The following is a 27,382-nucleotide window of genomic DNA, read 5'->3' as shown; positions in this document are numbered from 1 at the left end:
TTTTGGCATGTGTTTGCGGGGAACGAGATGGGGCGCCGCGCTGCCTTGGGTGTACCGCTGAGCGAGAGGGCTGGCGCATATGGGATGACGAGAGCGTTTGCATGCGCAGATGCGTCATGTGCTAGATATCTGGCTTTCACATGTTGTCGAGATCAGATCCTGGGGTAACCATCCTTGCTTCGCGACCACGTAGACGGCTCCATGCTGATTGGTCAGCGGATCTCGGTACTGGAGCCCACCGGTAGGGAAGATGCCTCGGCTTGAGATGCTGCGTGTGCGCGGCCAGGGGTTAGAAGAGACATGTAACGACTTCGTACGAGGACACCACGGAGAGACTTCACGCTGCGCAATAGATAACAGTAGTGTAGGTATCAAGCGTCTAGCCTATCAGCCACAACATGCCGGGGCTACCATTAGGTATTCATCTCATTACAATCTCGGAATCGCTATTCGCGTTTCTAGAGCAACAGCCTCAGTACCACGTTCCTATGTAGCTCCCGACAGGGACGCAGAGGGCTCACCGCCGCCTGTTTTTGTTGCATTCTCAGGTTGACCCTTCTCAGCTGGCGCCGTTGCCGACTTTTTGAAAGACTGCTCAAAGTCGGCAATGATGTCGTCGATGTGTTCTGTGCCAACCGAGATGCGAATGAGGTCCTGTAACCTGTCAGCATGTAATCACTTTGGCTCGTTAAGCAATGTTTGCTTACCTCAGTAACACCTGAGTTGATCTTCTCCTCGTCACTCAGCTGCTCGTGCGTCGTCGTCCAAGGATGGATAGCCAGCGTCTTGGAATCGCCAACGTTCGCTACGTTGGAGATGAGCTTGAAGTTGTCTACGACCTGGCTGCCTGCTGCACCACCTCCTGTTACGCCAAATGATAACACGCCTCCGAACCCACGCGGCAGGTACTTCTTCGCTAGCTCGTGTGATTGATGGCTCTCGAGACCTGGATACGATACCCAGCTCACGTTTTTGTTGCTCTCGAGCCACTTCGCCAGCTTGAGTGCATTGGATGCGTGTCGCTCGCATCGTAGAGAAAGAGTTTCGACACCAAGGATGAGTTGTTGGGCGGCGAAGGGGTTCAGCGCTGCGCCTAGGTCTCGCAGGATCTCAACGCGCGCTCGCATGATGAATGTAATGGCTCCAAAAGTCTCCCAGAACTTGAGCCCGTGGTAGCCGTCTGATGGCTCGACCATCTGCGGGAAGCGCTTGCCGTGCTTGCCCCAGTCGAACTTTCCGCTGTCGACGACGATACCACCAATCGTGGTTCCGTGGCCTGTCGTCTCGGTCAATATATGCCTTCTTTTCAAGGACGAAGTGAGCGTTACCTCCGATCCACTTTGTCGCAGAGTGCACGACAATATCAGCGCCAAAGTCTATAGGCCTGCAGAAGTATCCTCCAGCACCAAACGTGTTGTCAACAATAACTGGAATGCCAGCCTCATGCGCAATCGCTACGATCTTCTCAAAGTCGGGAACGTTGTACCTCGGGTTTCCGATACTCTCAAGCTTTGGGACGTTAGCCAGCTTGTAAACAATTATTCGCAAAAACTCACATAGATCGCCTTGGTCTTCTCGTCAATCGCAGCCTTGAAGTCGTCCGGTTTGTCACCGTTGACGAACTTGGTCTGCACTCCCAGGCGCGGGAAGAAGACCTTGAGCTGGTTGTATGTGCCTCCGTATAAGTTTGAGGTTGCAATGATGTTGTCTCCAGCGTGCGCCAGAGCAGCTATGGCGATGAATTGGGCGGACTGGCCAGACGCTGTTCCCAGTGCTGCAACACCGCCTTCTAGTGCGGCGACACGTTTCTCGAGGACATCGACGGTGGGGTTCATTATGCGGCTGTAGATGTTGCCGAACTCCTTTAGTCCGAAGAGCCTTGCGCCATGAGCACTGTCATTGAACGTGTAAGACTATTCGTATCAGCATGAGTGTCATTTGAGGCCCACTTTGTTCCAGAACTTACACTAGTCGCGTAAATGGGTACGGCACGAGAGTTTGTCACTGAGTCTGGCTCGTGGCCTGAGAATGTTGTATGAGTACATGTGCCTGAAGAGAAGCTGAAAAGCGCTCACCAGCGTGCAATTGCAGCGTCTCGAAGTTCTTGGATAGTTCCTCAGCCATGTTGCTTTACAATTCAGCAACTATGCACAGCGGCGATATGAATTGGTGGTAGAGTCCTAAATGTTCACGAGAACGTTTGGAGATGCAGGAGAGGAAGGCGAAAAGAGGGGAGATTCAGAGGATCAATTGTGCCAAAAGTCGCGTCCGTCACGTCATTTTTGCCCACGCGGGTGTGGATCACACTTGTAACCAGAGCCCGCGGGCACTCCTTCGTAGCTTCCCATGGCGGGAAGTGTGCTCGAAGCCTGTCACGCTCGTACCATACCATCACAGGTTAGCTTTAGGTAAGCCAGTCTTCTTTGCGGTATAATGCGAAAAACTTCAAGCTCTACGTTTCCTATTATGTGTAAAAGACAGTCACATTGTACTCGTCGGATGCATGGCGCGAGTTCTGGTAGGGCGCTGGCAAATTGCGTGATTGTGTTGATCTGTATTGGGACGCGGGGTAAGGTGGAGGGGTACTCTGGAGGCGGACTAGACAACGCGAGATGTATCCGTTCCGTAGCATGGACTTAGAGCGCACCCCCAGCATGTATTGCTCACGCAAGGGGACCAAAACTAAAGTTCAAGAGCGCACTGTGTGCCATGATTGAGCCTACGGAATCTATGCAAATCACAAGCAGCCTCCCTCGTTGCATGCTCATGCGTATACTATCTCATCCGATTTTCCGGACGGCGACATGAAGCCGTTAAGGATAAAGCCACAGTTCCGTTAACCAATAGAAGGAAATGCCAGAGTTCTCAATTTGCTGAGCCGCGTGTTCTGTAGAGCACATTCAGACAAAGTACAAGGTAGGAATAATAGATTGAAAGGAAACAGAGGGCGTTTTGCCTTGAGGTGGGGTATGTGGGTAGTATGTTTTGTGTAACAGTGAAAAGAAATGGTAGTGTGCAGCTTAATAGCTGACGTATATGTAATAAAGCATAGAAAGACAGGGCTTGGAGACGAGATAGGAAAGACTGCCGTGGCGAGATCGCACGTTCGTCGTACTCGGGGGTATAGATGATCAGAGCACATTAGATCCGTAACAGCACACATAACGCCGTACTCCTACAACAGATCCTTATGCAACGTACATGCTGGGGGCCGGTCTTATCAGAGCTACGCGGCCGTCAGCAGAGAACAACTCAATGGCCGACTGCGGGTACATGACGTTGCCGTTGTGTCCCGTCCGCACGCCGGTAGCTCATGGCCGCTCGGTCCATTGGCTCCTCCATATCCGGAGAGTCGGCAGGATCGTAGTTGTACCCAGCACCAGAGGGTTGTGGCCTGCTGCCAGACACCATGCGTTCGTTCAAGTGGCGGGAGTCGAATGTGCTGGAGAAGGAACGTTTGTTGCTTGATCCAGCCGACATGGGCGGAAGACCCTGTGCCTGGGCGTTGAACTTGGGCAGCGCATAGTTCTGGCTGGACCCGTCAGAGTTGACCGACATGGTAGCTGAAAGGGTACCGGGCGGTGACTGGTAAGAAGGCGAGACGGGCTCCAGCTTCTCGGCGACGATGGGCCTCAAAGATGGCAGCGGCTGGTGGCTGGGAGTGTGCACAGCACTAGGTGTAGACGAAGCATAAGCCTGTGGTGAGGTGTGTAGGGGCTGCAAGGGTTGCAGAGGCTGGCTCATTTGCTGTGGTCGACTGTATTGATCCATGGAGCTGTAGGATTGCACTGCATGGCTGGGCGCGGAGTATTGCTGAGGCGACGATTGGGTCACAGACGAGCGTCGGTAGTCGACTGGCTGAACGTACTCTGCGGGAACGTGTTCCTGACGAGAAGGAGGAACCTGGTCGTAGTGCGCCGGCTGCTGGTAGTTTGAGTAGTTGTATTGCTGGCTTGCGGGCATTGTGGGCTGAGGTTGCTGCTGGCTCGAGTAGCTGCTGTGTTGGGCGTGTTGAGCGTGCTGAGAATGTTGCGGGTGTTGCGGGTATGCAGTAGAATGCTGGGGAGGTTGCATCATGGAAGGCGTTTGGGGAGCGGAGTACTGCTGCGAGTATTGGTGTTGCTGGCTCGATGCATACGAAGGCATTTGCGTGTACGTGGGGTTCTGCGGCGGCGGCATCTGCTGCTGATAGCCGTTGCTGGCAGGGTAGCCATGTGCCATCTCCTCCATGCTCGGACGGCGGGGTGGTGCCAGCGACGGATTGCTGGCGTTGGAGACGGACCGCGGACGGTCATCGAGAGGGGCGTTTGGTGCCTGGCCATAGTTTTCGGGGGTCGCTGTTCCTCTCGCGCGGTCGTAGCCACCACCTTCCTCATCATACTCGTCCCATTCCTTGGACGACTTGTTCTCGCGGCGCCTCATCCTCACATCGCGACGGATGCGAACACGGCAGCCCTGCTCGGCAACCTGGCGACTTAGGGCTGTGCTCTCGGACAGACCAGGGAACTTCTTCGCAGAGAAGACGGTGAATGGCGATGATCTAACCTCAGCACGGTGGGAGACAAAGTGGTTGCCGTCGAAGATGACTTCTGGGTCACCAGGGTCCAGGTCCTTGACCTCGGCCAAGTTCTCGAACAGAGCGAAACTCAGGCGGTACTTGCCCTCGTGACGGACTGAAAGATCGGGAAAGATGAAGTAGCCGGCTGGCGTAGGGCGCTCGAGGTAGGCCATGCCCGCAACGGGGGTGCCGGTCAGGACAGGAAAGCTGGGGCCTGCCGAGGACTGGGTGCGTCCATGTGCGATGGCGCGCGCATTCTCGAGACTGGCATGAAGGAAGAAACTCGCATTGTAAGCGAAGGTGATGTCCTGGTCGTTCTCGTAGATGCGAAGCTCGACAATCGGGGGAGGGTCCACGGGGCGGCGATCGGCACTCGACTTTGCGCCGCTACCACATGCACGCGCGCGTTCGGGCTGCTGGATTACCTGCAGATTGTAGCGAATGGTGCGGCCATCCTTGGTGGTGCGGATGAATTGGCTCTTGTTTTCGTGGCTGACAGCAATGTTGGACATCATGAGTGCGATGTGTCTGGTCTGCAGCGAGTCAGCATGCGGAGTCGTCGTGGAGTCGGGGTGAGTCGACGCCAGGGACTGCCTCGCGGCACCCACCCAAAGGGAACACTTACATCAGCGACCACACAATGGGCACTTTGAACGAGCTAGAACAACAGCTACGCCGGAGTGAACCACGGTAGCAGACAGTCTGGAGTGGTCAGCACATGTGTTTGACAATGCCATTCCGACAGACTCGTGGGCGCCGCAGGGCCAACGCCGCATCGCTGGCTGACGCGTGCCCGAACTGTCGGCATCCCAAAGGCGCGGGCGGGACTCGCTGGGAAAACTTACCGATGGAGACGTGGAAAATCAACCAAAAATGATGCGCAAAGCAACAAGTCGAGCAGAGGAGCAGTGCAGTGGGGGATGCGCAGAGATGGATGTCTTCGCGGTGCTGCGGTCGATGGCTGGGTGGTGCTGAGGGCCGGGTGCTGGGGGCCAGAAAGCAGATAGCAGAAAGCTTGGGAGACGCGACGGCGAGGCTGGCTAAGATGATGCCAAGTCAAGTGTGCTCAAAAGGAACCTCCGGGACAGATGGCAGAGCGAGAACAGCACCGGTCGTCGGGAGCCGCAATTGCAGTGAGGGTGCAAGAGTCGGCGATGGATATGTGAAGAATGGGGAGAGCTGAGGGCACGCGGCTATGAGAGGGGACGGCTGAGAGGCCCGCTGGGTCAGGCTCATCTGCACTGACACTTTAGCCGGACAAAGGCAGCTTAGTGTGCTGTGGCTATTGGTTTGAAGCCTCACCCGCCTGCAATCCATGAATGCTCCGCGGACGCCTCGCGCGCAGAAGCTGCAGTCCTAGTACCACCACGGCAAGGCGCAGTCGTCTTGCATCGTCGTGCATCGTCTTGCATCGCGAGAAGCTGGCGAGAACCATGGTAAGGAGCGCGTTGCTCTCCACACCTTCCTCTCTGCACGCCCGCCATCCACCACCTGGGCACAACCACCGGCACTGACTCGTGCACCCCGAAGCGAGCACCAAGCGGGAACCGAAACATATTGGCCCGCGTCTTGCCAAAGTTAAACTAGCCAGCCAGGCCAGAGCCCACCGATCACACGGTTCCAGCTCCCGGCTCTCGATGGGCAACCATGGTGTCGTCCCATCACATCGCCTTGGGTCTGGCGCCATGCCTACGCTACAAGGCACGCACATGCCATACTACACGCAGGAGTACTCCCTCCTACGAGCACAGTGTATTCCATACTAGTCACCTTCGCATTCGCCTCTCCCACATCCAGATGTCACTAAATTGCACTGCTGCCCATCTCAGCTGGGCGCCACGTCTGGGTAGAGAGCCGGTTTCTGTAGTAGGCCCGCCTGGGGATGCATGGTGCCAGGGTGCCCGGGAGATACCGCCTGGGCCAAGCACACTGTGCCGTGCGACAATGGCTGGCGCGCACAACAGCCAGATGGTCTGATGCTCGTCACTATCCATGTCGACTCCTCGCTACTCTTTCCAGCCCCATCTCGTCCTTTTGCCAGAGTGCTGACCGCCCCCATGAACGGTTCTCCAACGGTGCTTTTTATGCGACGCTGCTGACTGACTGCCGGCTGGGACGCTGGAAACCAATGGCCAGCGAGGCGGATTCCAGCAGCCAGCAGTGGGCAGCAAACGGCCCACTCGCAAAGGATCACCGTGGCTGACATGCCCCTGCTGCCCTTCTGCTGGATTGCGCCAAGTGGCATCCTTTACCCGTCGTTCCAGCCACCTTGATTCGCCCCCTCCATTATCGGAAGCATGCAGCCCCAGTATTCCTGTCTTCCTCAACGGCCGGGATGCGCACTCTCCCGTTGCAGCCCTCCTCAGGGCCGGGGGCGATCAGATCCGCTTCCTGCTGCCAACAACATCCTGCGCGCTGTTTCGACGTCTTGGACATCTAATCGCAGTCAGACGCCGCCCTTGCTTGTCGATGCCGAGTGCATCTCGTGGTGATCATGTACCGCCGAATCGTGCATGAGGACGCCCGTTCTATCCGCAGCCCGGAGCGATTCGCAAAAGTAAATGCCATTAGAGTTTGCGGAAAGCGGAGGTTTCACCCTTCATTGATTGGGACTGCCGCCGGCGAACCCACCACGCGCACATGTCAAACGCTCTGTTGGTTGACTGCTGTCGCACTTAGGCTCCGACAAATCCCCCGGAAGTTACCAATCGCTTCACCCTGGCCGAACACAGCGTCGTCTTCCGCGCTTTCGCATTCGACCCTGATGGACCCTGTCGCTGAAACCTTGGTCGGTAACTTTGGATGGTTTGGTCGTTTTTCCGTACCTTCAAAAGTCAGAACCCTTACCCTCGGCAATGGCTGCGCAGAGAGTTGCACAGCGTCGTTGCTGAAGACCATCAACCAATGCAGTCTCCCGCCCTAGCTTACACGAGAAGACGCATCATGGCACCAGTCGTATATGGTTTACAGCGTTTCGCGTTGTCTCCTGCAAAGGTTCTTCAGCCAACCTGAAATCACTGCACCCACTGCGATATGCGCTTGGTTATTGCCTAAGGCCTGGATCCCACACTCGTTTCACTCTATTCAATTGCAGCCTCGCCAAACAACCTGAACCCACACCCGTGCTATCTCCATCACGCGGTAATATCGCACGGACTTGCATGCCTCAAATTACGCTTTGCAACGACTATCGCGCAAAGCGTGACAGCAGAGTACACCCGAAGTCCTTGCATGAGCCCGTGCTAAACCTTCAGGCTAGGTGCATGCCTACAAATGACGTCTGCGCTCCACCAACCAGACTTCCTCTGCCTATGCTGTCTCGATATCAGGCCATCTTTCGCTACACTCAGCGCCCCTGGAGGCACTACAGAGCCACGTTGACCTAGCGTGTTCAATAGACGCCGCAAGACCCAAACAATCGCATTCAGCTCCTGCGGCTCAGTGTACTGGGCGCCTCTTGAACACGAACGTCACACTGGGAAAAGCCACGTCTTGACCCTGGACCATCTTGGTCAGTCTACAGCAGGCGCAGCCTTACCCTCAGATACCGATCATTCCAATGGTCGGGCCCAGGGAAAGCCACCATGCAGTCAAGATGCCACACATGACGACCACCCCGCGTCCATATGGTCTGATAGCAGCAAGCACATACCTTTCTGTACATACCAACATACCTCACATTTCACAGGGTCTACTACATACGATGCGCTGGCATGCTGCGCGCTCCTGTGGCCACAATCCGGCAAGATCGGAGCGTACATCAAGCACCGAAAGGCTCGGAACAGTTCGACTTGTGCATTACCCAAGGGTGGCCTTCTGGAAGCCCCTGTCTTTCTAGAAGATATGATCTGATCGGTAAAAGAATGTGAGAGAGACCATTGGTGCGCTCACCCCCTTACTTAACACGGGAGATTCGGCGGCTGCAGACGTTACGTCCAGCGGCATTCGACAACTGCACATATACGAGGCTTGAAATAGAAGTGCGGATGCAGATCATGCTGTTGGTACTGGGTATGCGCTGGTCAATCAGCATCATGGAGAGTGCAGGGCGCTAACACGATTTCAAGACGTTGGCTGTCTGTCGTATCGACTGCTATCTCTTTCCATTGGCGACTCGGAACATTCCAACACATAAGCTATTGTTTTGCAGACACCGTGACGTCTACCAGCTGACCTGGTACCCATGAGGTAACCTGTCTAGATCTCACACAGCCTTCATTCCAAGGACAACTATGCATCACTGATAATAGCGATGGTATTGTTCGTCGAATTTCCGTTCGGCCTCAAGAATGGCAAGTACACGTCACCTTACGCGTCAGTTTGTCTGCCCGTGTCAGTCTGCGCTTCATGCTGTGTCGGGTCGTTTCAACTCCGTCATGCACTTTGTAGTTGCGATATCTCGTCCATTGTCCTTCTGTTAAGACCCAGCGAGTCAATTCGCACTGCCAAAGTCGGCCGTCTCATCAGATTCTGCCATGCTAATGGTTTGTCCCTGCTTAATCGTCGAAACATGATCTTTCCTCTCAACGTACGAGTCATTAATCACCATCCTCATTCCATGTGTCTCACTCGTTCACGACTCGAATACATTAAGAACAACGTGATCGTGCTTGTGAGCTATATTTCCGTATGGACTCTTCAAGCTGCTGAACACATCTTCTGTTCTCTTCAGATCACACACTATTAAACCCAACCCTTTCTCCCACGAATCCCGGTCATCTCGCCGCACTCAGAGGACATGGTACCATCCTTCTCCCGGCTCTTTACAGCTGTACAGTGAGTCAGCATCAGGAGCGATCGACCGAGCAATGGTCACTGTACTGACCGTCGTCCACCATGACCGAAAAGAGCGAATCATAGACAAACGCCGTTCTCACAACCTCCCGTGCACCAAATAATAGCCGAATTGTCTGGGGTGCAGGGCCAGGTTGTGTTCTTGCGCGCACCAGACCATGGCTGAGGGAAGAGTCCACAATAGCGGCCTACGCAGTTATCCGGACGTGGTGGTATTGGTACCTGTGGTATTGGTGCCGGTTCTGGTGCCGGTGCAGCAACTGCACTGATAGCAGTAAGAGAGAGGAGAGTGAGAGTAAGGCTGAGGAACTGCATATTGAGGAAGCTGCTTATTTGAGTGAAAGGGACTGCGGCGTAAGCGAAGTAGACAGTATTCGACTATCGCTTTCAAGGAATGGGTGAGGAGAGAAATAGGAGGGAATCACTGGCTTTCTTATACACATCTTTCGGCGGCTTCTGAGTAAACCAACATCTTGCTCGACGACCCACTTACTCCACTTAATGACTGCACGATAGTACCTCCAAAAGTATCGATTCTGCATGCGCGTCCTTAACTCCACAACTTTGCGTCTAGCATTCTCGTCCTTCAGACGCAACCAACAAAGCCCATCACCTCGTGCATCGGCCTTCATTCGCCAGTATCTCTATTCCCTCTCGTATACCACAGAATCGCACATCGAAAGCGGATCGCGATAGGACCTAGATTGCTATCTAACCGTCATCCTCAAGTCCATATAGTCGAAGCGATGCGGCACAGATGGTCCTCGAACGCATCGGTTGGATAGCGGCAACGGCGCCTGCTCCCGCAACTAGTGGTCATAGTCACTTCGAAGGACCTATTCAAGACACCGTATGACCGATCGATCTCGTTTTGGCGTGCGGCGTGGGCCAGAGGTGTCCTTCGTTGGTTTGCCAAGACCCCTTGCTTAATGCTTGATGTGGGACGGATCTTCGGCGAGTCGGACAACACCACGATGGTGTAGATGCGAAAGTGGAGATTTGAGGAAGATATATCATGTGCCGTCGATGTTGGAAAGAAGGCTTAGACTGAAAGGAAGTGCACAGTCATAGTATTTGACGTGGCTGGTATGTAGACATTGTTGGTTAGAACTTATTCCAAAATAGAGCTCGCCCCACACTATTCCTATTTCCCTCCATCGCATTCCTACTCTCAATCTCAACCTCCTCCTCATCTTGATGTACGATTTCACTTTCCACCACACCCCCCTCCACGTCTTTTGTACTCACTGTCGCCATCTCCTCATCTACCCATCCCCGATACTCAAACCCATCTTCCAGCCTTTCCACTCCGTATCTACCCTCCTCGTCCTCATCTCCACCCCCCTCCTTAATCTCAAACCCCCACTCCTCCATCATCGCTTCCTCAAACATGAATGCCCCTCTCCCCTTCCTCTTGACAGTCATCTGCGTATCCTGCTCGTAACCAGCATGCCACCCGCCCTTATCTTTGAACTCCGACTCTGGCACCCAACTGTCTCTTAATCTTTCTTCTATCTCCATGGTCTTAGCGGGAGGTCGATTAAAAGAGGCCAAGTGCTCGCGATATGCTGTGCCGGTGATAAGCGAGGGGGCGAATGCTTTGCTGGCCATGTTGGATGTCTGGGAGAAGGTTGAGGGTTGGTTCTGTGGGAGAGGGGCCCGGTGAATCAGATCTAAGTGAGTGCAACTTGGTGTGGAAGCCGTGGTGGTGAAGATGTGGGTGAGGCAGGAGAATGCCATTTTGACGAGGGTTTATGCACGTGTTTGATGTGGTGGTGAGACGCTAGGTCTGACTTTCTTTGATATTAAGAGAAGTGATTAGATATATGTTAAGTAACACTGTTTAGCTTTTTAGTGTTTTGCTACATTTATCTCGATGAAGATGTGAGTGAGCAACCATTTCGTCGTAGCATGGTGATGTCTCTCTTTTTTTTGAGACATATCTGTTTGCCAGACAAGGAGGTGCTGTGCTTTGTTCTTGTCTCGTGGCGTTTCGGCAGCTTCTTTGTCGATATACGAGACAATCAGATATGTATTATGTGTAGAAAGCGAGACATGGTTCTAGATCGGCTTGCATCAACGAGGTTCTAGAAAGTCTAGAAGAATTGCAAACATAGAGGGCCTTAGCAGGGGCTCATAACGCGATGTCATGCAGTTTGCTGGTCAGCCAAGTGTTTCATTCGTTGCTTAGCACTAACATCATCACAACGAGCTTCAGTATGAAGTCAATTTGCGCAGTGCCGAATCGCGCGTCACATATCTTCTTGAGTGAGTTCTTGTGTAGGATCATTTCTTTTGAGTCTAATTAGGATGCCATCAAGTAGCCCCATTATACTAATATGTACAGGAAAAGTCGTGTAGTAGAGCCAAGTTCATCCATCATATGCGCATCCACTCAATCAAGAGTCAGATCGCAAAAAAGGTTCCCGCAAACTATCCCAGTGAATCCGCGCTCACAAGAAGAAAGCAGCAGCACCGAGGACAGCAGCGACCTTTCCGGCGCCAACGGCAACAGCGGCGTTCTCGGTCTGCTCAGGGAGAGCGCTGGACTCAGCAGCGGACGCAGCATCGTCGCCGGTAACGGTAGCAGTGCCAGAGACGGTCTCAGCAGGAGCGGTGGTGGGCTCAGCAACGCCGGCAGGGCAGTGCCAGTGGTCGCCGTGGGGCTCGCAAGTGCTTGCAGTGGCCTCGTGGTCGTGATCGTCCTCGTCATCGTGGCTGTGGGATGCGGAGGCAGTGATCATGGTGGATCCAGAGGAGACGACAGTGACGGTAGTGGAGGCAATCGTGGAGGCAGGGCCGGAAGTAGCCTCCTCAGCGGCTTCCTCAGCGGAGTGCGAAGCAAGCTGCTCTGGGGTAGGAGCGCCAGTGGGCTCTGGAACGCCGTCGGGGCAGTGCCTTGATATTGTCAGTTTGGATGTATGAAGTAGATGTTCTCAGATTGTCTTACCAGTGGTCGCCGTGGGGCTCGCATTCACCACCGGCGGTCACAGAGACGGTGTCCTGTGCTACGACGGCGGCAGCGGCAGCGAAGAGAGAGATGACCGAGAACCTCATGTTGAATTTGTAGAAACGACCGTAGTTGTCTTGTCGAGTTGAATGTGTAGGTAACGAGGGAATGTCCTTAGGGCTCGAATAGGATGTTTCGTGAGAGATTGTAGGGTAAGGAAGTAACTGCAGTACCTACGGGCCAAAAGTTTTATATCCCCATCTTCGGGTCGATGCTGCAGAGCATACACCTACATGGCTGGGCGCCGAGCCAAGGCGGCGGATTGCCTTGGCGATGGACATTGCGGTACTCAGTTTCCGTAAAAGAAGGCAAAAACTTGCTCCTCGAGATGAACGATTGGTAGAAAGTGGTCCTGAGTAGGCGGATTTACCGAGTGTGACGCTGGAGTAGCGTGCGAATGCCTGTTGGGGTCGACCTCCATGCTTGGCACGTGGGATGTGGATGTGGTGGTGGAGTTGGTGTGCACGAAACGGGCAAACTGTCCGGTGAGTCGTTGAGACATGTATGAGCAGAGACTTCCGATAGATGCTGGAGTTTGGTCTTTTGCCAGCTTGACATGTCAGATTCGCCTTGTTGCTGAGCGTGGAGTGTCCGTAATATGAGGAGCGCGAAGACTGCGTTGATTTGAAGACACACGACGCCGCAGTTTAGGCGAAAACCGAGGTAATTCTGAACTTCTAGGTACCGGGAAGAACATCAAAACTAACGCAGGTACGGTGTACTGCCATCAGTACCTCCGCTTGTTGATCAAATCAACAGCATGCTCATTCTCAGTCTCGTGGGGTCGTTTGCCACACTAACGTAACGCCCTGACCCTAAGACTCAACATACTGCTTTCGTAATAGCAGAGGTCGTCATTCGTATCGGCGCACCCGATAATATCGGCATGTCGCTGGTGACTTCACAGTGGACCGGTAGCTGTACGTGATGATTTCTCTTTTTGATAACCTCATTCAACATCTTCGTGAACAGTATGCAGACGAGATGAAGCCGAAAGTCTGATCGATGTTCCATTCGAGCGTTTTTACGAGAGCGGAACTAAGCGAATATTCTGTTCGCATGGTCCAACGTAGGCAATGACCATAGGATTTCTGAGGAAGCGACTGTGATCGGAATAGCCTGGTTGGTTGATTCAAAGAATAATTCCATTCAGAAGTGGCTTGAGGCTCGGTTGGTTACTTTGCTGCAGCTGAGTGCCCTGCCAGCATGCACCTGTTCGCTGTTTAAGGAGTCGGCTGATATCCAACTATTGGCTGGTTGATCGAGCGAATCTGCAAGAGGTTATTGGTATCATTTCCGGGCTTCGAATTCGTTAAGCGCATATAGTTGCGCATATTCCAGCCTATTGTCAACGACGTCGTATGATTTTGAAGACCAGCCAACCCCTCAGCGGTGGACATCTGCGGATCGGCAGCCCGATGCCGGCACTGTCTTATGGGTACATTATGTGTCAGGTTACAAATGAACGCATTTCTTTTTCGTAGAAGCATAATCAAAGTCCGCTGTATCCAGTCGCATCGAAAACTTGTAATGTGAAAGCAAGCTTCCGGCAGAAGCCAGCCAACCGTCCTGCACAGGCGTCCCCATTAGCTGAGCTGGAGCAATGTGAATCATTGCGCTGAGATATATCGAATATGCAGAATTAATACCGATAGGGAGAGGGGGTGATATCTTAACGCTGTGGGCGTTTGTAGACCTCGGTGCGTGGTGAGGATTGCGTGTTGATGGCCTGAGCTGGCAAGGAGTTGGACCCTGAAAACAGCGCGGGCACCGGAAATATCCGGCAGCGCTCTGATATACCCAGGTCGGAGATGAACGCAAAGCACGTTGGCTCAGGATATCGATAAGTTAGTGAGTCTATCCGAAGGCACATTGCCGACGTTAAGATTGCCTAGCTGCCGCTTTTCTGAAAGCTTCTGCGCTGAGGACGTGCGCATTTTCCGACTTGCGAGGCGAGGATCCCGGTATCCACTACCAGTGACAGCCATGTAATGAACCGACCGTACCCCTTATTTCTCCTGTTACCATTGCATGCAAGTTAGTCTTGTGCCTACAGTGAGTCAGTAATTCAGTCGTGTGGAGATTCAAGTCAGGTACAGAGAAAGGGATATGCAAATATCGTGTATATTGCTCGTGAGGTTTTTAGAGGTAGCCTTCTTTTCGCTAATTATGCACAAAACAAAGGAGATAAAGGTCTACAAATCTAACGTCGTCATGAAGCGAACACGCCAGCAAAAATCTACTGCTTCCGCGCCTGCGCGTACTAGTGCAATCCGCTCTCGCCAGTCTCAGCCATGTGGTTCTGGCATTCGACCATGATCTTGACCATTTGCGAGATTTGTTCTAGGCGGCTGATGACAACCTTGTTGCCGTCGACAAAGCCAACGCAGTTGTACTTGACACCGGTCTTGGCCGAGAACTCGCGGACGAGCTCTTGGCCGCGGCGGAGGTTGTGGCGAGGTACACGAGGGAACAGGTGGTGAACAGCTTGGAACTGCAGACCGCCGTGGAACCAGTCCATCCAGGGTGGGCAATCTACGTCCATGGTTGTGCGCAGTTGGCGTTGAGGGAAAGACTCAGTGGGTCCGAGGTCGGCAGTGGGCATGCCCCAGTGAGAGAGGGTGATCTGTACGTGCAAAACCATGGTGACCATGTGCGAGATGATGACGAAGCCGACACGGATGGGCCATGTGGGAAGATAGAGCCAGCAGAGAAGGTAGCCGAAGATATACCAGTAGCAGCACATGAAGACGATTTCGACGGGGCGTGTCCACCATGCTGCACCCAATTGAGCTGCTCGGGGTGAGACCAAATGCAACCAGCCGAGGAAGTACAGGTTGAACCTGGCAAAGGCCATGATCGGATAGTAAAGGTACTTTTGGTAAGGGACAATGACATCGCATGCAGCGTCCCATACAAACTGGAAGTTGTAGAAGGATGATAGAACGGACTTGATGTAAGTAGGAGTGGTGGAGAACAGAGGGATGTTCTGAATGTCCGGGTCATGCTCCGGCATGTTAGTGATGAGATGGTGGACGTTGTGGCTGGATTTCCACCAGCCGATGCTGAGGCCAGAGCAAAAGTCTGCGATGAAAGCGCCGATGAGGGTGTCGATGACGAAGTTGCCTGTGATTCCACGATGGCCGGCATCATGTGCTGTGAACATGATTTGTTGCTACATTATGTTAGAACGCGTTGACCCAGAGGAGGGAGTGGACTTACCCAGAAAAGACCAAGGAAGACTGCGGAAGTCATGTACCACTTGGCGTAAAGGAAGCCGCCGAACGCAGCGAAGAGCAGAGCGTATCGAACCGACTCTCTGGCGTATTCTGAGTAGCGGCATTGGTACAGGCCCTCGTCTTTGAACCGTTGGTGCAATTCGCGGTAGCTTTGTATGATGGTGTTTTGCGTTTCCAGGTCGAGCGAGGGGTTGTCGCGGATACCTTCTTCGATCTCCCTCTCCTCTTGCTCGATGGCATACTGCTCCCTGTGCCTCTTCTTCTCTTCCGCGGCAGACAAGACTGGTGTCTCAATCTCATCCTCGCTTTGGATGAGAGGTAGCTTTTCGGGGTCGCTTGCAGGCCTGCTACTTGAGCGGTAGACACAAGTATCTGGCTTTCCAATCAACTTCTTGCTGATGATGGCGGCGGCCTTGTTCATGTTAGCGAGGACGGTAAATGCGAACGGGTGGGGGGTAGACCCACGGATCCCAGGTCGACGCTCCTCCCGCGACGTGACTTTTCGGACTCTGGCGCCGCGGCCAATCGCTTTCTTTCCGCGAGATTTATGTAGTAGTCCGGCGAGCGGATTGGAGGCTCCATGTTGGCCCAGGGCAGCTCGACACGACCGATGCGATGCTTTGTCATCATAAGCAGTGCCTTATTGGTGTGATAGCTGTTGTGAGGTCAGTATTAGGTCAAGCTGGGTTGCTTACTCAACGCTTCCGCAGTATCCGGCGACATGGTGTGGCCGAACTTTGCCTGTTGCGGAAGGGCTGGTAGGGCTGGCGATATTTAGGCTCGTCCCGCATTACATACATATTGATCTCGTCTGTCGCGTCTCTTCCCACCATGTGCAGGATGGCGAGACGGCCGCCCGGATGCCTATTGATCCATTCTCCGAGATTCAGGACATAGCCCTCGTGGATTACGATTGGCTCGCCCTCGGCAATCTTTTGCGCGATCTCGGCGGGCGCGATGATTCGGTGTCGCGACATAATGGCTGGGGCTGGTTGTGAGAGGTGAGGGTGGGCGTGTTTGGTTAATCAGCGGGACAGCAGGATATATACGAATGCAGGAGCGGGCGAGCGAGGGCGCTGGCGAACCTGGGTACTTTTTGGGGAGATTTCCCGCCTACGCCGTGCGCACGGTTCGCGGGCCAGGCGAAATCTTGGAGCGTTTGCTTGCGAAGGGGGCGGAGCCGTTTGGTACGTCACTTTGGTGGCACGCATACGCACGCGGGAGTCGGAGGTGCCAGCGAGTGGAAGAGCAACAAAGGAGGCACTCCCAACGGTACCGCACAGTGGGCCCGCCCAAGGCCCTGTAGCTCGCAAATTCACCCGCCATGGAGCCTGCGCTTGCCCTGGAGCGACCAAGCCCCGCGAGACCCTGAGGCCCGCGGGAGATCAATCTCGCAGCGCAGCGTATAGATGGGCCAGCGTGCGCTCGAGAAATAGGAGAGTGGGTAACGGCTTCCTTTGCTCCAGGTGCCCACGGGCCCGCGATAGGCAGGTGCAACGCAGCATCGTCCTCGCAGCGCGCGCCAAGCCCTTGGGAACACGAATCGAAGTCCCGAAGGCCCAGATGAGCCCGCATGCAGCCTAGCGCAGCCAGCATCCTGGGGACCTTGGACCCTTTGGACCCTTTTGCGGGAAAGTCGCCCCGCACAGCGAACGCCTCTGACTGGCCATGCGAGCCTGGACGCGACCCGCCAATGCACCGCGGCAGGCAGGAGCGAGGCAGCCAGGGCATCCATCTCGCAGTCGGCCCTGCTGCGCTCCCCACCACCTCGAACCATCGCAGGGCAGGGAGATACTTGTCTGTCACGGCACAATGCAATCAACGCTATCACCAAACTACAGCGGGTGACACCCTTGGCACAGCGCCACCGCGTGCTGCACGCCTGTGCACCGGGCAACGGCCTATCTGTCCCGATCGTCTCAAGCGCGTATCCAGTATCCGTAAAAGCAGTTTCAGTCGCCTGCCTAGGTCGTATTGCGTATCGATCCCCATGCGCTATATCCAGACGCTCCACACAGGTACGCCGCGCGTACTCGCAACTTTCACCCCGTGCATGTCTAGCACCGCACATCAAACATCAAGCTGCTTTTCCTCCACCACCACTGCCGCTTCCGCGTGCTTTTTGAAGGGCGGACTCGGCCCCTCAGGCACTGTCCAACTGCCTATACGTGTACGACGGAAGCCATTTCTACTCGCAATGCCCCCGCCCTTCGCTCGCCACTCCCACACCTCGAAAACATAATCACATCCGAATCACCCACCTCCTGAGAATTCACCGGCAGAATATCATTCATGATACCTATGGTTGCGTCAGCGTGCGCGTCATTAATTATTTCGGGCACCACGAAAAGACCGAACCGCCGTTTTGACCTGCTGGGTCCATCACGCATAACATGCGTCTGACCAAGTCAGCTTACCGCCGAAGAACCTCAACTATAATGTGTTCCTATATGGTTCCTTGTAGACTTGCGAAGGATGACCAGTTGGCTGCTCGGGCACGAGACTAGGCGCCGAGGCACCAAAATGCAGCCGAATCCTACCATCCTGCATGTTCACCATCACGCGAGGTGGCGTAGAACCTACTCATGGCAAGTGCTAGCATTGAATTTGCTGAACAATAGCTACAAACTCGGCGCATCTCTTCATGCCCTACACGTCCTTCGACAACGACGACGACGACAGGAGCCACCTGGCAGCGCAGGTATTGGCATCTCGACAGTGGCACCCATAAGCGGAGGCGATGATAAGGATCACCCTGTTGAACCGCTACTCCTGAGATGGTTCACCTGTGTCCTGGGCGTTATGCTGGCCGATCACAAAGCGGAACCGCTAGCACAGAACAACGACGTTACGCAATAGGAATAACAATCAACAATACAACGAAGGCGGGAGAGCATTTGCACATGCGTCGCAGGGCATGGACATGATATGGATGATGCATGCATCCGGAGACGTGAAGGTTGTCAGATCCAGCATTCGAGATCGTTTTGCTGCGCATTTGGTTTTTCTTCAACAAAGTTCAAGATGCCGAACGTATAAATGGAACGCCCACGACTAGCCTGGCGAGCTATACTAGCATCCGCAAGCTCTGCCGCTTTATGCGTACTTTCGCGCCATGGCAGCGGCTACGTCAGCGCAATAAGCTCCTCGCAATTCACGAGGTGCACAGCGGGGTAGCTGCGTTGTGGCTGCGCTCAAGCTCATACTGTAGTTGTGCAGCTTTGCGCCTAAGTTAATGTCTTGAAATTTGGAATTACTACCTCAGCACGCGTCATATTTGATGATTTGCAGGGAGGAGGCAACGTAGCCACTAACTACAATGTGAAGACGCGCAAGTATGCGACGAACACACCACGTATGACGCGCTATAGACGATCTTGGTTGATCATAGATGTAACTAATCCGACCATGAATTAATCTGACCAGACCATCCAAATACTTGGCCTGACCATGGACTTGGCCAGCCTGACCATGTGAACTGTTGAGCTGCCCTCGAAAGTTGAGCTGTCCTTCAAAGCTAATCAGACCTCGGAAGCCGAGCTGACCTAGGACACAGCTCGCCCGACGGCTGAAAGCTCACCCGACTATGACTAGCAGTTCATCCGGCCATGACTAGGAGCTAATCAGACCATGACTAAGACCTAAGAGGCTAGGGTCATCCCCGAATGATCGAGACTAAGAGTTCACCCGACCATCGCTAAGAGCTGGGCTGACCTTGACTAGAGCTAAGCTGGCCATGAGTAGAGCTAAGCTGACCATGTGCATGAGTTCATCTGACCATGGAATTGGGACGAGCCAACTAATACTCCAACCTCAACCGACAGATGCGCGTGGGTTCCTTGTTCAAGACGGAAGTGGTCATATCTTCTGTCCTCAACGTGGAACCCACGTGCATAAATTGATCGAACTTGTAGCTTCGGTATGTGTGGCGAAATTGTATTACAAGTGTAAAGCTACCCACGAGCAGTCGCTCAGCCTCCTCATCTTCAGCGTCAAGAATCCAGTCCATCTCCCATCTACCGTATCTCAGTGCCTCCCATCACCACGCCCATCCTACAACTCCTCCTTATCCTCCTCATCAACCTCTGTATCCTTAATAGGATCCTCTTCGGCATCGCGAATAGCCTTGGCAAATTCTTCCGCCTCTTTAGGACTATTCGCAAACAAGTGTTCCCGGACAAGTCTCTGCGGTGTCTCGCCAAGCCACTGGAACAAGCTAAAGTCCTGGTACTTGTCTGTACGGAAGATTTCGAGCACCTCGACGTCCTCATCGTCGGACAGGTTCTCGATGAAGTGGCCCATATTGCGAGGAATGACGCCTACGTCGCCGGCTTGGAAGTCGAATGTGCGCGCTGTGCCTTTGGCGGCGAAGATTGTTACGCGGGCACGGCCAGCGATGAAGAAGGACCATTCGTCTGCGTTGGCTGTGGTGAAGAGTTAGTATGGAACGATGGATGGGTAAGTGAGTGACTTACGGTGCCAATGCATCTCGCGGATTGCGCCAGGTTGAATGCTCAAGTGTGCTGCAGCGACAGTCTTGGAGATGGGGAAGTTTGTCGAATCGGTGATGCGAACTTGACCACCAGTCGTGTTGACAGGCTCCTGGGCAAGCATCTTGTGAGTAAATTGGATCTTCGACTTCTTGTATCCCTTGCCGCCACTTGGAACCTCATCGTCGATGGGACCGGGCTCTGAGCCCTGGAAGATGTACTTTTCCTTCTCGGGAATTGCCTTGAAGACTTCTGGCGAAACGCGGAAGTTCTCACCCAAGACGGACTTGGGTGTCAGTCTCATCCAATCGGTGAGCAGGAAAGTAGAGTCCTCAGAGAAGTTGCCATCGTCGAACACGAGTAGGAACTCGGTGCCGTTGGGGCTCAGGCCTTGCAGCGAGTGAGGGTGGCCAGAGGGGAAGTACCATAGGTCACCCTTCTCCAGGTCATCGACGAAGGAGCCACCTTCAGGATCGAGAGCAGTGATGCGGACCTTGCCTTCGAGGACATATGCCCATTCGGCTTCCTTGTGCCAGTGGAGTTCACGAATGACGCCTTCCTCAAGACGCATGTTCACGCCGGCTAGCTCCTTGCTAGTACCCAGCTCGCGAACAGTCGTCTCGCGCGTCCAGCCACCCTCCTCGATACGGATATGCGAGTCGGCAAAGGACCATCGCATGTTGGGGATCGCGCCATGGTCGGTGCTGGGTGGGCGGACGAGATCTGGGTTTTGTCGTTCGCGCGCTCGGTTGCGAGGCCCTAGAACACTCGCTCCGTCACCATTGCGCTGGAAACTTTGTTAGCATGTTGACCATCATCGAGCTAGATATTCGTCGTTCCGCGGAGGAATGATCTCAATGATGGACTCACGTAGGGTAGTGGCTGAAGCTTGTCGCCTTGCGAATCAATCTTCTTGTCAAATGGATCATTGTTGCCAGGCTTGTACGGGTTGAAGACTTTGTTAGGTCCTGCGTGGTGTCGCGCACTGCCAGCCAGCGGTTGTTGTTGCTCTAATGGCGCAGCCACGGCACCACATACGCCAAGCGCGACCAGTAACGACGGAAGATGCATGACGGCTTCAACTGACCTCAAGTGAAGAAGCTGAAGAGGATCGCGAAGTCGAAAGTTTATTCACCCGGCAGACGACGCCCTTTTGACATGCCGCGTGCATTGCGCGTCCTGCGATGCCGTGTGCCGATGACGACAGTCTAGCCATGATTATTTATGATGCTTGCTTGACACTAAGCAATCAACCAACCACTCCCACGCCATCTCCGCGCATCAATCACCATTTTTCCACGCACCATACCCACCAAAACCGTTTCCCCGCACACCAAACGCATTGCTTGTACATGTACAGCCACATCAGGAAGGTCTTCAAGCCACACGTCCTGAGATATCCTGCAATTGCCGCAGCGGGCGTCGAAAGCTTAACTGAAGCTTGAGTCGAAGTGCCTGTCGATCTGCACGCTGGCTCGCGTCTTCCCGGTTGTGCTGACGCGGTTATCTGCACCCCGCCCTAACTGACATAACTACCGGTCCTCGCAGCCCTCGCAATATACGACTACACGATCTCATCCCACACGTGCAACCATGAGCAGCGTATCGCGCAGAGACGCCACGCGCAGCGGCGCAGACGAGGAAACGCCGCTTCTCGGCCGAAATGGACCAGCCGGCGGAAAATCGGACAGCAAGGGGACTATGCAGCGGCTCAAACGGCACATGAATGCCGATGTTACGAAGAACTGGGCAGATCTTGTTTTGCTGTATTGCTACATTGTTACGGGGCTACTGGATAGCTCGGCTGTGTTCATATGGGGCTCTTTCGTGAGCATGCAGACGGGTGAGTAAGACGCGCCATCTTTCCTGGACTCGATGCTTACTCAACATACAGGTAACACCGTGTATCTTGGCTTGGGCATTGTTGCACCTTCTGAGGGCATACGTTGGATCAAGGCATTGACGTCCATTGTCGCGTTCTGTGCTGGCTCGTTCTGCTTTGCGCGCTTTCATCGCTACTTCTCACCTGCCAAGAGATGGGTGCTCATAGTATCCTACATGTTCCAGACGCTACTCATTGCTGTCGCTGCATTGATTGCTACTGTCGGGAAAGACACGAAAGAAGGCCTTCATTGGCAAATGATTGTTCCGCTCGCTTCAGTCGCTTTCCAATCCAGTGGACAGGCAGTCACGTCACGCGCCTTGAAGTACAACGGTCTGACCAGTGTCGTGCTCACGAGCAACTACTGCGATCTCTTTTCTGACCCTCAGCTGTTCAAGATTTCGAATGTGGAGCGCAACAGGAGGATTGCTGCACCCGCGATGCTGCTGTTGGGAGCCTGCATCGGCGGATTGTACGCGCACAGCAGTGTAGGTCTCGCAGGTGCCTTGTGGACCGCTTGTGGGTTGAAGCTCTTGGCTGTCTTCGCGTGGGTCTTTTGGAAGTCGGAAGTCATTGTGGAAGAATGAAATGTCGCTCCGACAAGAAATTTTGGTCGCCCTGTAGAGGCCGTCCTGTTGGTCTCAGTCAGCCACGCCCAACCATGGTACCACCGTCGCAACAAAACCTACACTATATCATTCTATATCCTGCCCACAGCTATCTCCAAACATTACTCATCTATCTTTTGGACTTACATCTCGATAATTCCCTCTGCCCGAAAACAAACCGTGTCTACAATACAAGATGAAGCCCAACAGACAGGGTATTTATGGCTTCGTCAAGAATTCCGATGTGCAGCCACTGCTCAAATCGGAACTTCGAGGCCTTGCTAGCGTCAAAGACCGCCTTGCTGAAGCCACGGTGGTAGCATTCGATATAGAAGGGGTCCACCAGCGTGGTTCAGAGGCGAGTGAGCTTGGAGTCGCGGTACTACGACCGAGTTCGAAGCCACTTCGCTTCTTCTCGTCTATGTATCACTTCTACAATCAGAACGAGATCGAGGCATTTACCATTCGCATTCAAGAACGGCGATACGGACCTGTTGTTGGAACCATGACCGACGAGACCAAGGAGACTGCTGGCGCAAGACTGTACAAGTTCTTGTCCTCCATCCAAGGCGAACTTATATTGGTTGGTTTTGGCATGACGAGGGAATTCAAATGGATCAGCGATGAGTTTCCGGCCATCGCAGCACTGTTCACTTCTTGGTGCGATGTACAAGAGCTTGTCAGCGATTACTACAAGAGCATGACCGCCGAACCCGACAAATTACTCATTCAATATCGTCAGCCCAGTCTAGATCGAGTCATGAAAGCTCTGAAAATAATTGGATGGCGCTCCAGGCATCAGAAACATGGGGCCGCTGCCGATGCCGTCAAATTTCTGGCTGTTCTTTCCGCACTCTTTTCTGGAAGGGTTTTGCATGACCTACCCAAACCAAGCATTGGCCGCTCATCTCGTCTCCCACACAAGAAGTATGATGAATATAGTGGTAAACGAAATGCGCGTATTACCGCGTGGGATGGAAGTAAACTGCCTTTGCAAACACCAAACGGTTTAGCGGATTTCTGCGCTCCCCATCATGGGTTACTTGCTGTGGGTCTCGATGCAATTGATGTAAACTTGGCAAGAGACAGAAAAAGGATATGGTGGGTATCGTTTCTAACACAAGACGCGCTCGACGAGTTCATTGCCAAAGTGCATGGGTCGCTTTACGAGGGAGTGAAACTGTTCGTTACACCAATGGCTCCACCAAACAAGTATCTAGCCGCCAAAAGGTCGAATGAAATGCCTTGGAAACAGCCGAGAACGGTCAGTAGGTACGATGGCGATGATCTGATAGCAGCTTTCGAGTAAGTCAAGGAACCGACATCGACTCGGATACATTCGGGCTAACGTTTATAGCATACTCAGCACCACAGGTGAATGTGAAGAAGGGTACGAAACCAGCAATACCCGCCTATAATAGCGGCCTAAGCCATGGAGTCACATGTTGTCACCGATGCGTTTGCTGCCTCGCCAACTCGGACAAACGTTCGCCTGGGTCCCCGACACCGACGCAAACAGCTCTCCCGTTAGCTGCCTACAGCCTTCCGGTTCTGATACCGCTCCAACACACAAGCACAACAATTACCAAACATTGCAATCTTAACCGCGAAGGATGGCGTTCGAATCGCTGAAGAGGTCTTTCGGGACTATGATGAGTATTAAGAAGAAGAAAGAGCCATTCGAAGATTCTATCATGACAACCGACTCTCCCGGTCAAAGCTTTGGCAGCCTAAGCTCGTGCGCCATGCCCATTGATAGCGAAGACGCTCCACATGACAGCGGCGTCGATATCAAAAGTCCACCAGTACCGCCTCCAAATACCCAGTCTGATCAGTATAACGACACCGACACTATAGACCTACACATCAACCCCAACCCTATCAAGACTACAACCCAAAATTCTCCCACTACCCCAACATTCACCGGCCTCCCTCCCGCCGTCCGCGCACTAATCTGGTCCTACGCCGCTCCCGCCCCGCGAACCCGTTTCCTCGAACTCCACACCTACAACACCATCGACCACATCCCGCGCCTCCGCTACATACCCCCACTCCCACCGCTCTTCTCCACCAACCAAGAAGCCAGAAACTTTAGGATCTCACATGAAGGTGGGGAGCTCGTTCATTTCACTTCGGAGAACTTTACCGCATTATTCTCCTTTCACGGCCGGAAGATCGGCGGAGAAGAAAATGAGAAGAAGTTCTACTTCAACTCTGACAGGGATATCATCTGGTTGAGTGCGAGGTTCACGGCTGCTTGCAATACCACTGAGACGCTTCGTCTGCAGACACTGTCTTCTATCCTGCCGCCGACTAGTTTGTCTCGTATCCAACGCCTCGTCATCTCGTACTCGGGTCTGGACTCTTACGCGTTCATCGGTCCCTACCTGCGCCCCTTTGCACGTCTTGAGACGTTGTATCTATGTATGAACGATGCGCGCATCAAGGAGAATGTAAAGAAGCTGCTCAAGAAAGGTGTACCAGCTGATGGTGTGACGGCGGAAAAATTGAGAAGCATGATTGAGCAGACTGAGGCTGATGAAACGGATGATGACGAGGAGAGCGAGGATTTGGCTACGGAGAGGTTGATGGTGAGGGCGAGAAGGAGAGTGCTGGAGGTTTATCTGAGACTAGGAGAGTGATGGGTGTATAATTGGGAATTCCGTGTTAATCGAACGGGGTTTTGGTGCATTGGAAGATGCCCAGCGGGAAGTGTATGTAGCATGCGCTCATACGATTGATACCAGCACCTCATACAAGCAAAAACCTGAACATGCGTGGATTCTACATCAACGTTAGACCACCTACTTTGCATGTTTTCATGTTGATGTAGGCTGCAGACCTGTTTAATTTCCCTAGGTTGAGGTGCTAAACGACCATATCACCCAAGCTTGGCGACTCGCCCATTCTCCGCTTTGACAACTCAAAGCTCAATACAGTATGATCCATATAGTACATCATCAAGCGCCATCGTCGAGGCTGGAGCGAGAGCAAGCCCCGTTGATCCGGTCCTTCGATATCTTCTGAAGGGTCAAACATGCCTGGTTAGATGTTAGCCCTGTGATAGACGCTGCGAAGAGATATGTCGAGTATCATTTTACCTTGTATTGGCGCTACAGCTACACCAAGCAGCCGTTCTTTCGGCCCTCCCGCTATCTCCGTCTCATTGCCTGACCGAAACGGCAGAAGGTATTCAAGTTTGAAGCCATACCGCGGCTCCCCAGTGTTCTTGTCTCTAGTATAGTACAGACTGAAGACGCCGACACGACCGGCCGGAGATCCGACTATGAAGATGCCCAGCTCGGGTATCTGGGAGAAGAAGCAGTGTCGGTCGCAAGACATGAGGGAGTCTACCCATCGGCCTGGATGTAGCGGTCGTCTTATCGCGACGATGGGATCGAGAGGCACATTGAGTGATGTTGCGGAAAGGCCTTGGATGAGGAATATGTCCTCTTTGGTGAAGATTAAGAACGGGCCACCCATATGTTCTGCGATAGGCCTCAGGTCATCAATCAGGCGATACGGCGCTCTGTTAGGGCTGCGCAATGTTCCGGGTCGAATGGAAGACAACAGCGTCTCACTTATACCAAACTGCGCTGTATGTTAGTCACCTAACGTGTCTTTAACTTCAAATATGAACGAAGAGGAGATTTGCTCCTCGTAATGCTGCACCTCATACAAGAAAAAATTCGAACAGGTCTGCAGACTACATAGACCCAAAACCATGCAAAGTAGGTGACCCAACATCAACGTAGGCTCCAGGCTGTTCAGTTTTTCCCCAGGTTGGCGTGGCTATACCCTCTGGCTACGTTCTGATTGGATACAGCCGACAAGAGATTGCTTTATATGTTGCAAAAGGTACAGTAGAGACTACACTTACAGATTGAGCCAACTCCTCAAAGGTCATTCCGAGAAGCTGGTGATTCGGATCAATATCTTCTTCGTCGTTGTCTGTCTCGTTCGCTTCACTGACTACTTCGATTTCTTCGTCATCTGTACTGTCCTCTTCGTCGTCTGTGTCGGGATGGTATTGATGAGAGGTGGTTTCGGAAACTTTGAACCGTGTCTTCTGGTCGGAGATATCTAGGAAGTCCCTCGAGCTACATGTCGAACTCGCAGTCATGCCTTCGTCTAACGGTAACTCGTATGCGGATCGCGTGTCCAGCGCTATAGTACCCCATGCCCCGTGGAGAACATTTTGCGCGCCCGGACAGTCGCACAGGAATCTGTGAGATATGTAACGAGGCGGCTTCGAGAGATCGCTTGCGCTGGCGCACCAGCCTAACTGGAATGTAGCCACCTCTTTCTTGGTATACAAATCCCACATCGATGTCTTGCCATCAATGCAGCTGCTCAGAAGCCAGCGACCGGAGTCACCGTAGAATGATACTGCGGGAACATTGTTTGTCGCTTGAAGGGTAAAGATACTGTCCTCTCTTCTGCTGTATGGGAAACCAGGGTTGGTACCGTGGTCTGGGGCTTCCAATTCGCTATCGGAAGCGAGCGCGAATGCGACTATCGTTATCTGATGAGTGTTCTGTTGAGGTTAGAGGAGTAGAGCGTGTGAGAAATCAAGGTTGTCATACCGCACTAATCGCGATCATACGAGTCTTGCGCTGTACAGCCAAGCCCCATGCACTTCTACCGACATTGCAGTGGAGAAACACATGGACACCGTCCTCGTCAGCAGGCTCCTGCACGTTGGTGCGCCGTTCCAACGCTCGGTGTATCTCTCGAGTTCGATATATAATAACGTCCCCATCGTCGCAGGCCAGCATAAGCATCTCCTCGTTGCCGACAT

General features: G+C 53.4%; 9 protein-coding genes across 9 annotated transcripts; 3 read left to right on the top strand and 6 right to left on the bottom strand.

Annotated features, from left to right (window-relative positions):
- Nucleotides 1-486: 486 nt before the first annotated feature.
- On the bottom strand, nucleotides 487-2,124 carry J4E88_002746 (uncharacterized protein; the record flags this gene model as incomplete). The annotated part of the gene is made up of 6 exons (XM_049396404.1): nucleotides 487-654; nucleotides 708-1,276; nucleotides 1,329-1,509; nucleotides 1,557-1,913; nucleotides 1,967-2,022; nucleotides 2,076-2,124. The coding sequence occupies 6 exons, from the start codon at nucleotides 2,122-2,124 to the stop codon at nucleotides 487-489; spliced, it is 1,380 nt and encodes a 459-aa protein (XP_049257752.1).
- A 1,128-nt stretch (nucleotides 2,125-3,252) lies between these two features.
- VEL1 (velum formation- protein) lies at nucleotides 3,253-5,070 on the bottom strand (the record flags this gene model as incomplete). The annotated part of the gene is made up of 1 exon (XM_049396403.1): nucleotides 3,253-5,070. The coding sequence occupies one exon, from the start codon at nucleotides 5,068-5,070 to the stop codon at nucleotides 3,253-3,255; it is 1,818 nt and encodes a 605-aa protein (XP_049257751.1).
- A 6,735-nt stretch (nucleotides 5,071-11,805) lies between these two features.
- On the bottom strand, nucleotides 11,806-12,409 carry J4E88_002744 (uncharacterized protein; the record flags this gene model as incomplete). The annotated part of the gene is made up of 2 exons (XM_049396402.1): nucleotides 11,806-12,250; nucleotides 12,303-12,409. 2 exons carry the CDS (start codon nucleotides 12,407-12,409, stop codon nucleotides 11,806-11,808), a joined length of 552 nt encoding a protein of 183 aa, XP_049257750.1.
- Nucleotides 12,410-14,625: 2,216 nt separating this feature from the next.
- J4E88_002743 (uncharacterized protein) lies at nucleotides 14,626-16,578 on the bottom strand (the record flags this gene model as incomplete). The annotated part of the gene is made up of 4 exons (XM_049396401.1): nucleotides 14,626-15,537; nucleotides 15,585-16,013; nucleotides 16,067-16,256; nucleotides 16,400-16,578. The coding sequence occupies 4 exons, from the start codon at nucleotides 16,576-16,578 to the stop codon at nucleotides 14,626-14,628; spliced, it is 1,710 nt and encodes a 569-aa protein (XP_049257749.1).
- Nucleotides 16,579-19,654: 3,076 nt separating this feature from the next.
- On the bottom strand, nucleotides 19,655-21,162 carry J4E88_002742 (uncharacterized protein; the record flags this gene model as incomplete). The annotated part of the gene is made up of 3 exons (XM_049396400.1): nucleotides 19,655-20,025; nucleotides 20,077-20,878; nucleotides 20,962-21,162. 3 exons carry the CDS (start codon nucleotides 21,160-21,162, stop codon nucleotides 19,655-19,657), a joined length of 1,374 nt encoding a protein of 457 aa, XP_049257748.1.
- Nucleotides 21,163-21,684: 522 nt separating this feature from the next.
- On the top strand, nucleotides 21,685-22,560 carry J4E88_002741 (uncharacterized protein; the record flags this gene model as incomplete). Its single annotated transcript, XM_049396399.1, has 2 exons — nucleotides 21,685-21,934; nucleotides 21,986-22,560. 2 exons carry the CDS (start codon nucleotides 21,685-21,687, stop codon nucleotides 22,558-22,560), a joined length of 825 nt encoding a protein of 274 aa, XP_049257747.1.
- Nucleotides 22,561-22,777: 217 nt separating this feature from the next.
- Nucleotides 22,778-23,890, top strand: J4E88_002740 (uncharacterized protein; the record flags this gene model as incomplete). Its single annotated transcript, XM_049396398.1, has 2 exons — nucleotides 22,778-23,318; nucleotides 23,706-23,890. The coding sequence occupies 2 exons, from the start codon at nucleotides 22,778-22,780 to the stop codon at nucleotides 23,888-23,890; spliced, it is 726 nt and encodes a 241-aa protein (XP_049257746.1).
- A 304-nt stretch (nucleotides 23,891-24,194) lies between these two features.
- J4E88_002739 (uncharacterized protein) lies at nucleotides 24,195-25,223 on the top strand (the record flags this gene model as incomplete). Its single annotated transcript, XM_049396397.1, is given in 2 exon segments — nucleotides 24,195-24,199; nucleotides 24,218-25,223. The coding sequence occupies 2 exon segments, from the start codon at nucleotides 24,195-24,197 to the stop codon at nucleotides 25,221-25,223; spliced, it is 1,011 nt and encodes a 336-aa protein (XP_049257745.1).
- A 389-nt stretch (nucleotides 25,224-25,612) lies between these two features.
- On the bottom strand, nucleotides 25,613-27,185 carry J4E88_002738 (uncharacterized protein; the record flags this gene model as incomplete). The annotated part of the gene is made up of 4 exons (XM_049396396.1): nucleotides 25,613-25,622; nucleotides 25,793-26,172; nucleotides 26,462-27,118; nucleotides 27,168-27,185. The coding sequence occupies 4 exons, from the start codon at nucleotides 27,183-27,185 to the stop codon at nucleotides 25,613-25,615; spliced, it is 1,065 nt and encodes a 354-aa protein (XP_049257744.1).
- Nucleotides 27,186-27,382: the final 197 nt, after the last annotated feature.

This window comes from Alternaria novae-zelandiae (genome assembly GCF_023758075.1).
Source record: "Alternaria novae-zelandiae strain BMP 2774 chromosome Unknown scaffold_4, whole genome shotgun sequence".
NCBI lineage: Eukaryota > Fungi > Ascomycota > Dothideomycetes > Pleosporales > Pleosporaceae > Alternaria > Alternaria novae-zelandiae.
This window is presented reverse-complemented; position numbering and strand designations above follow the sequence as displayed.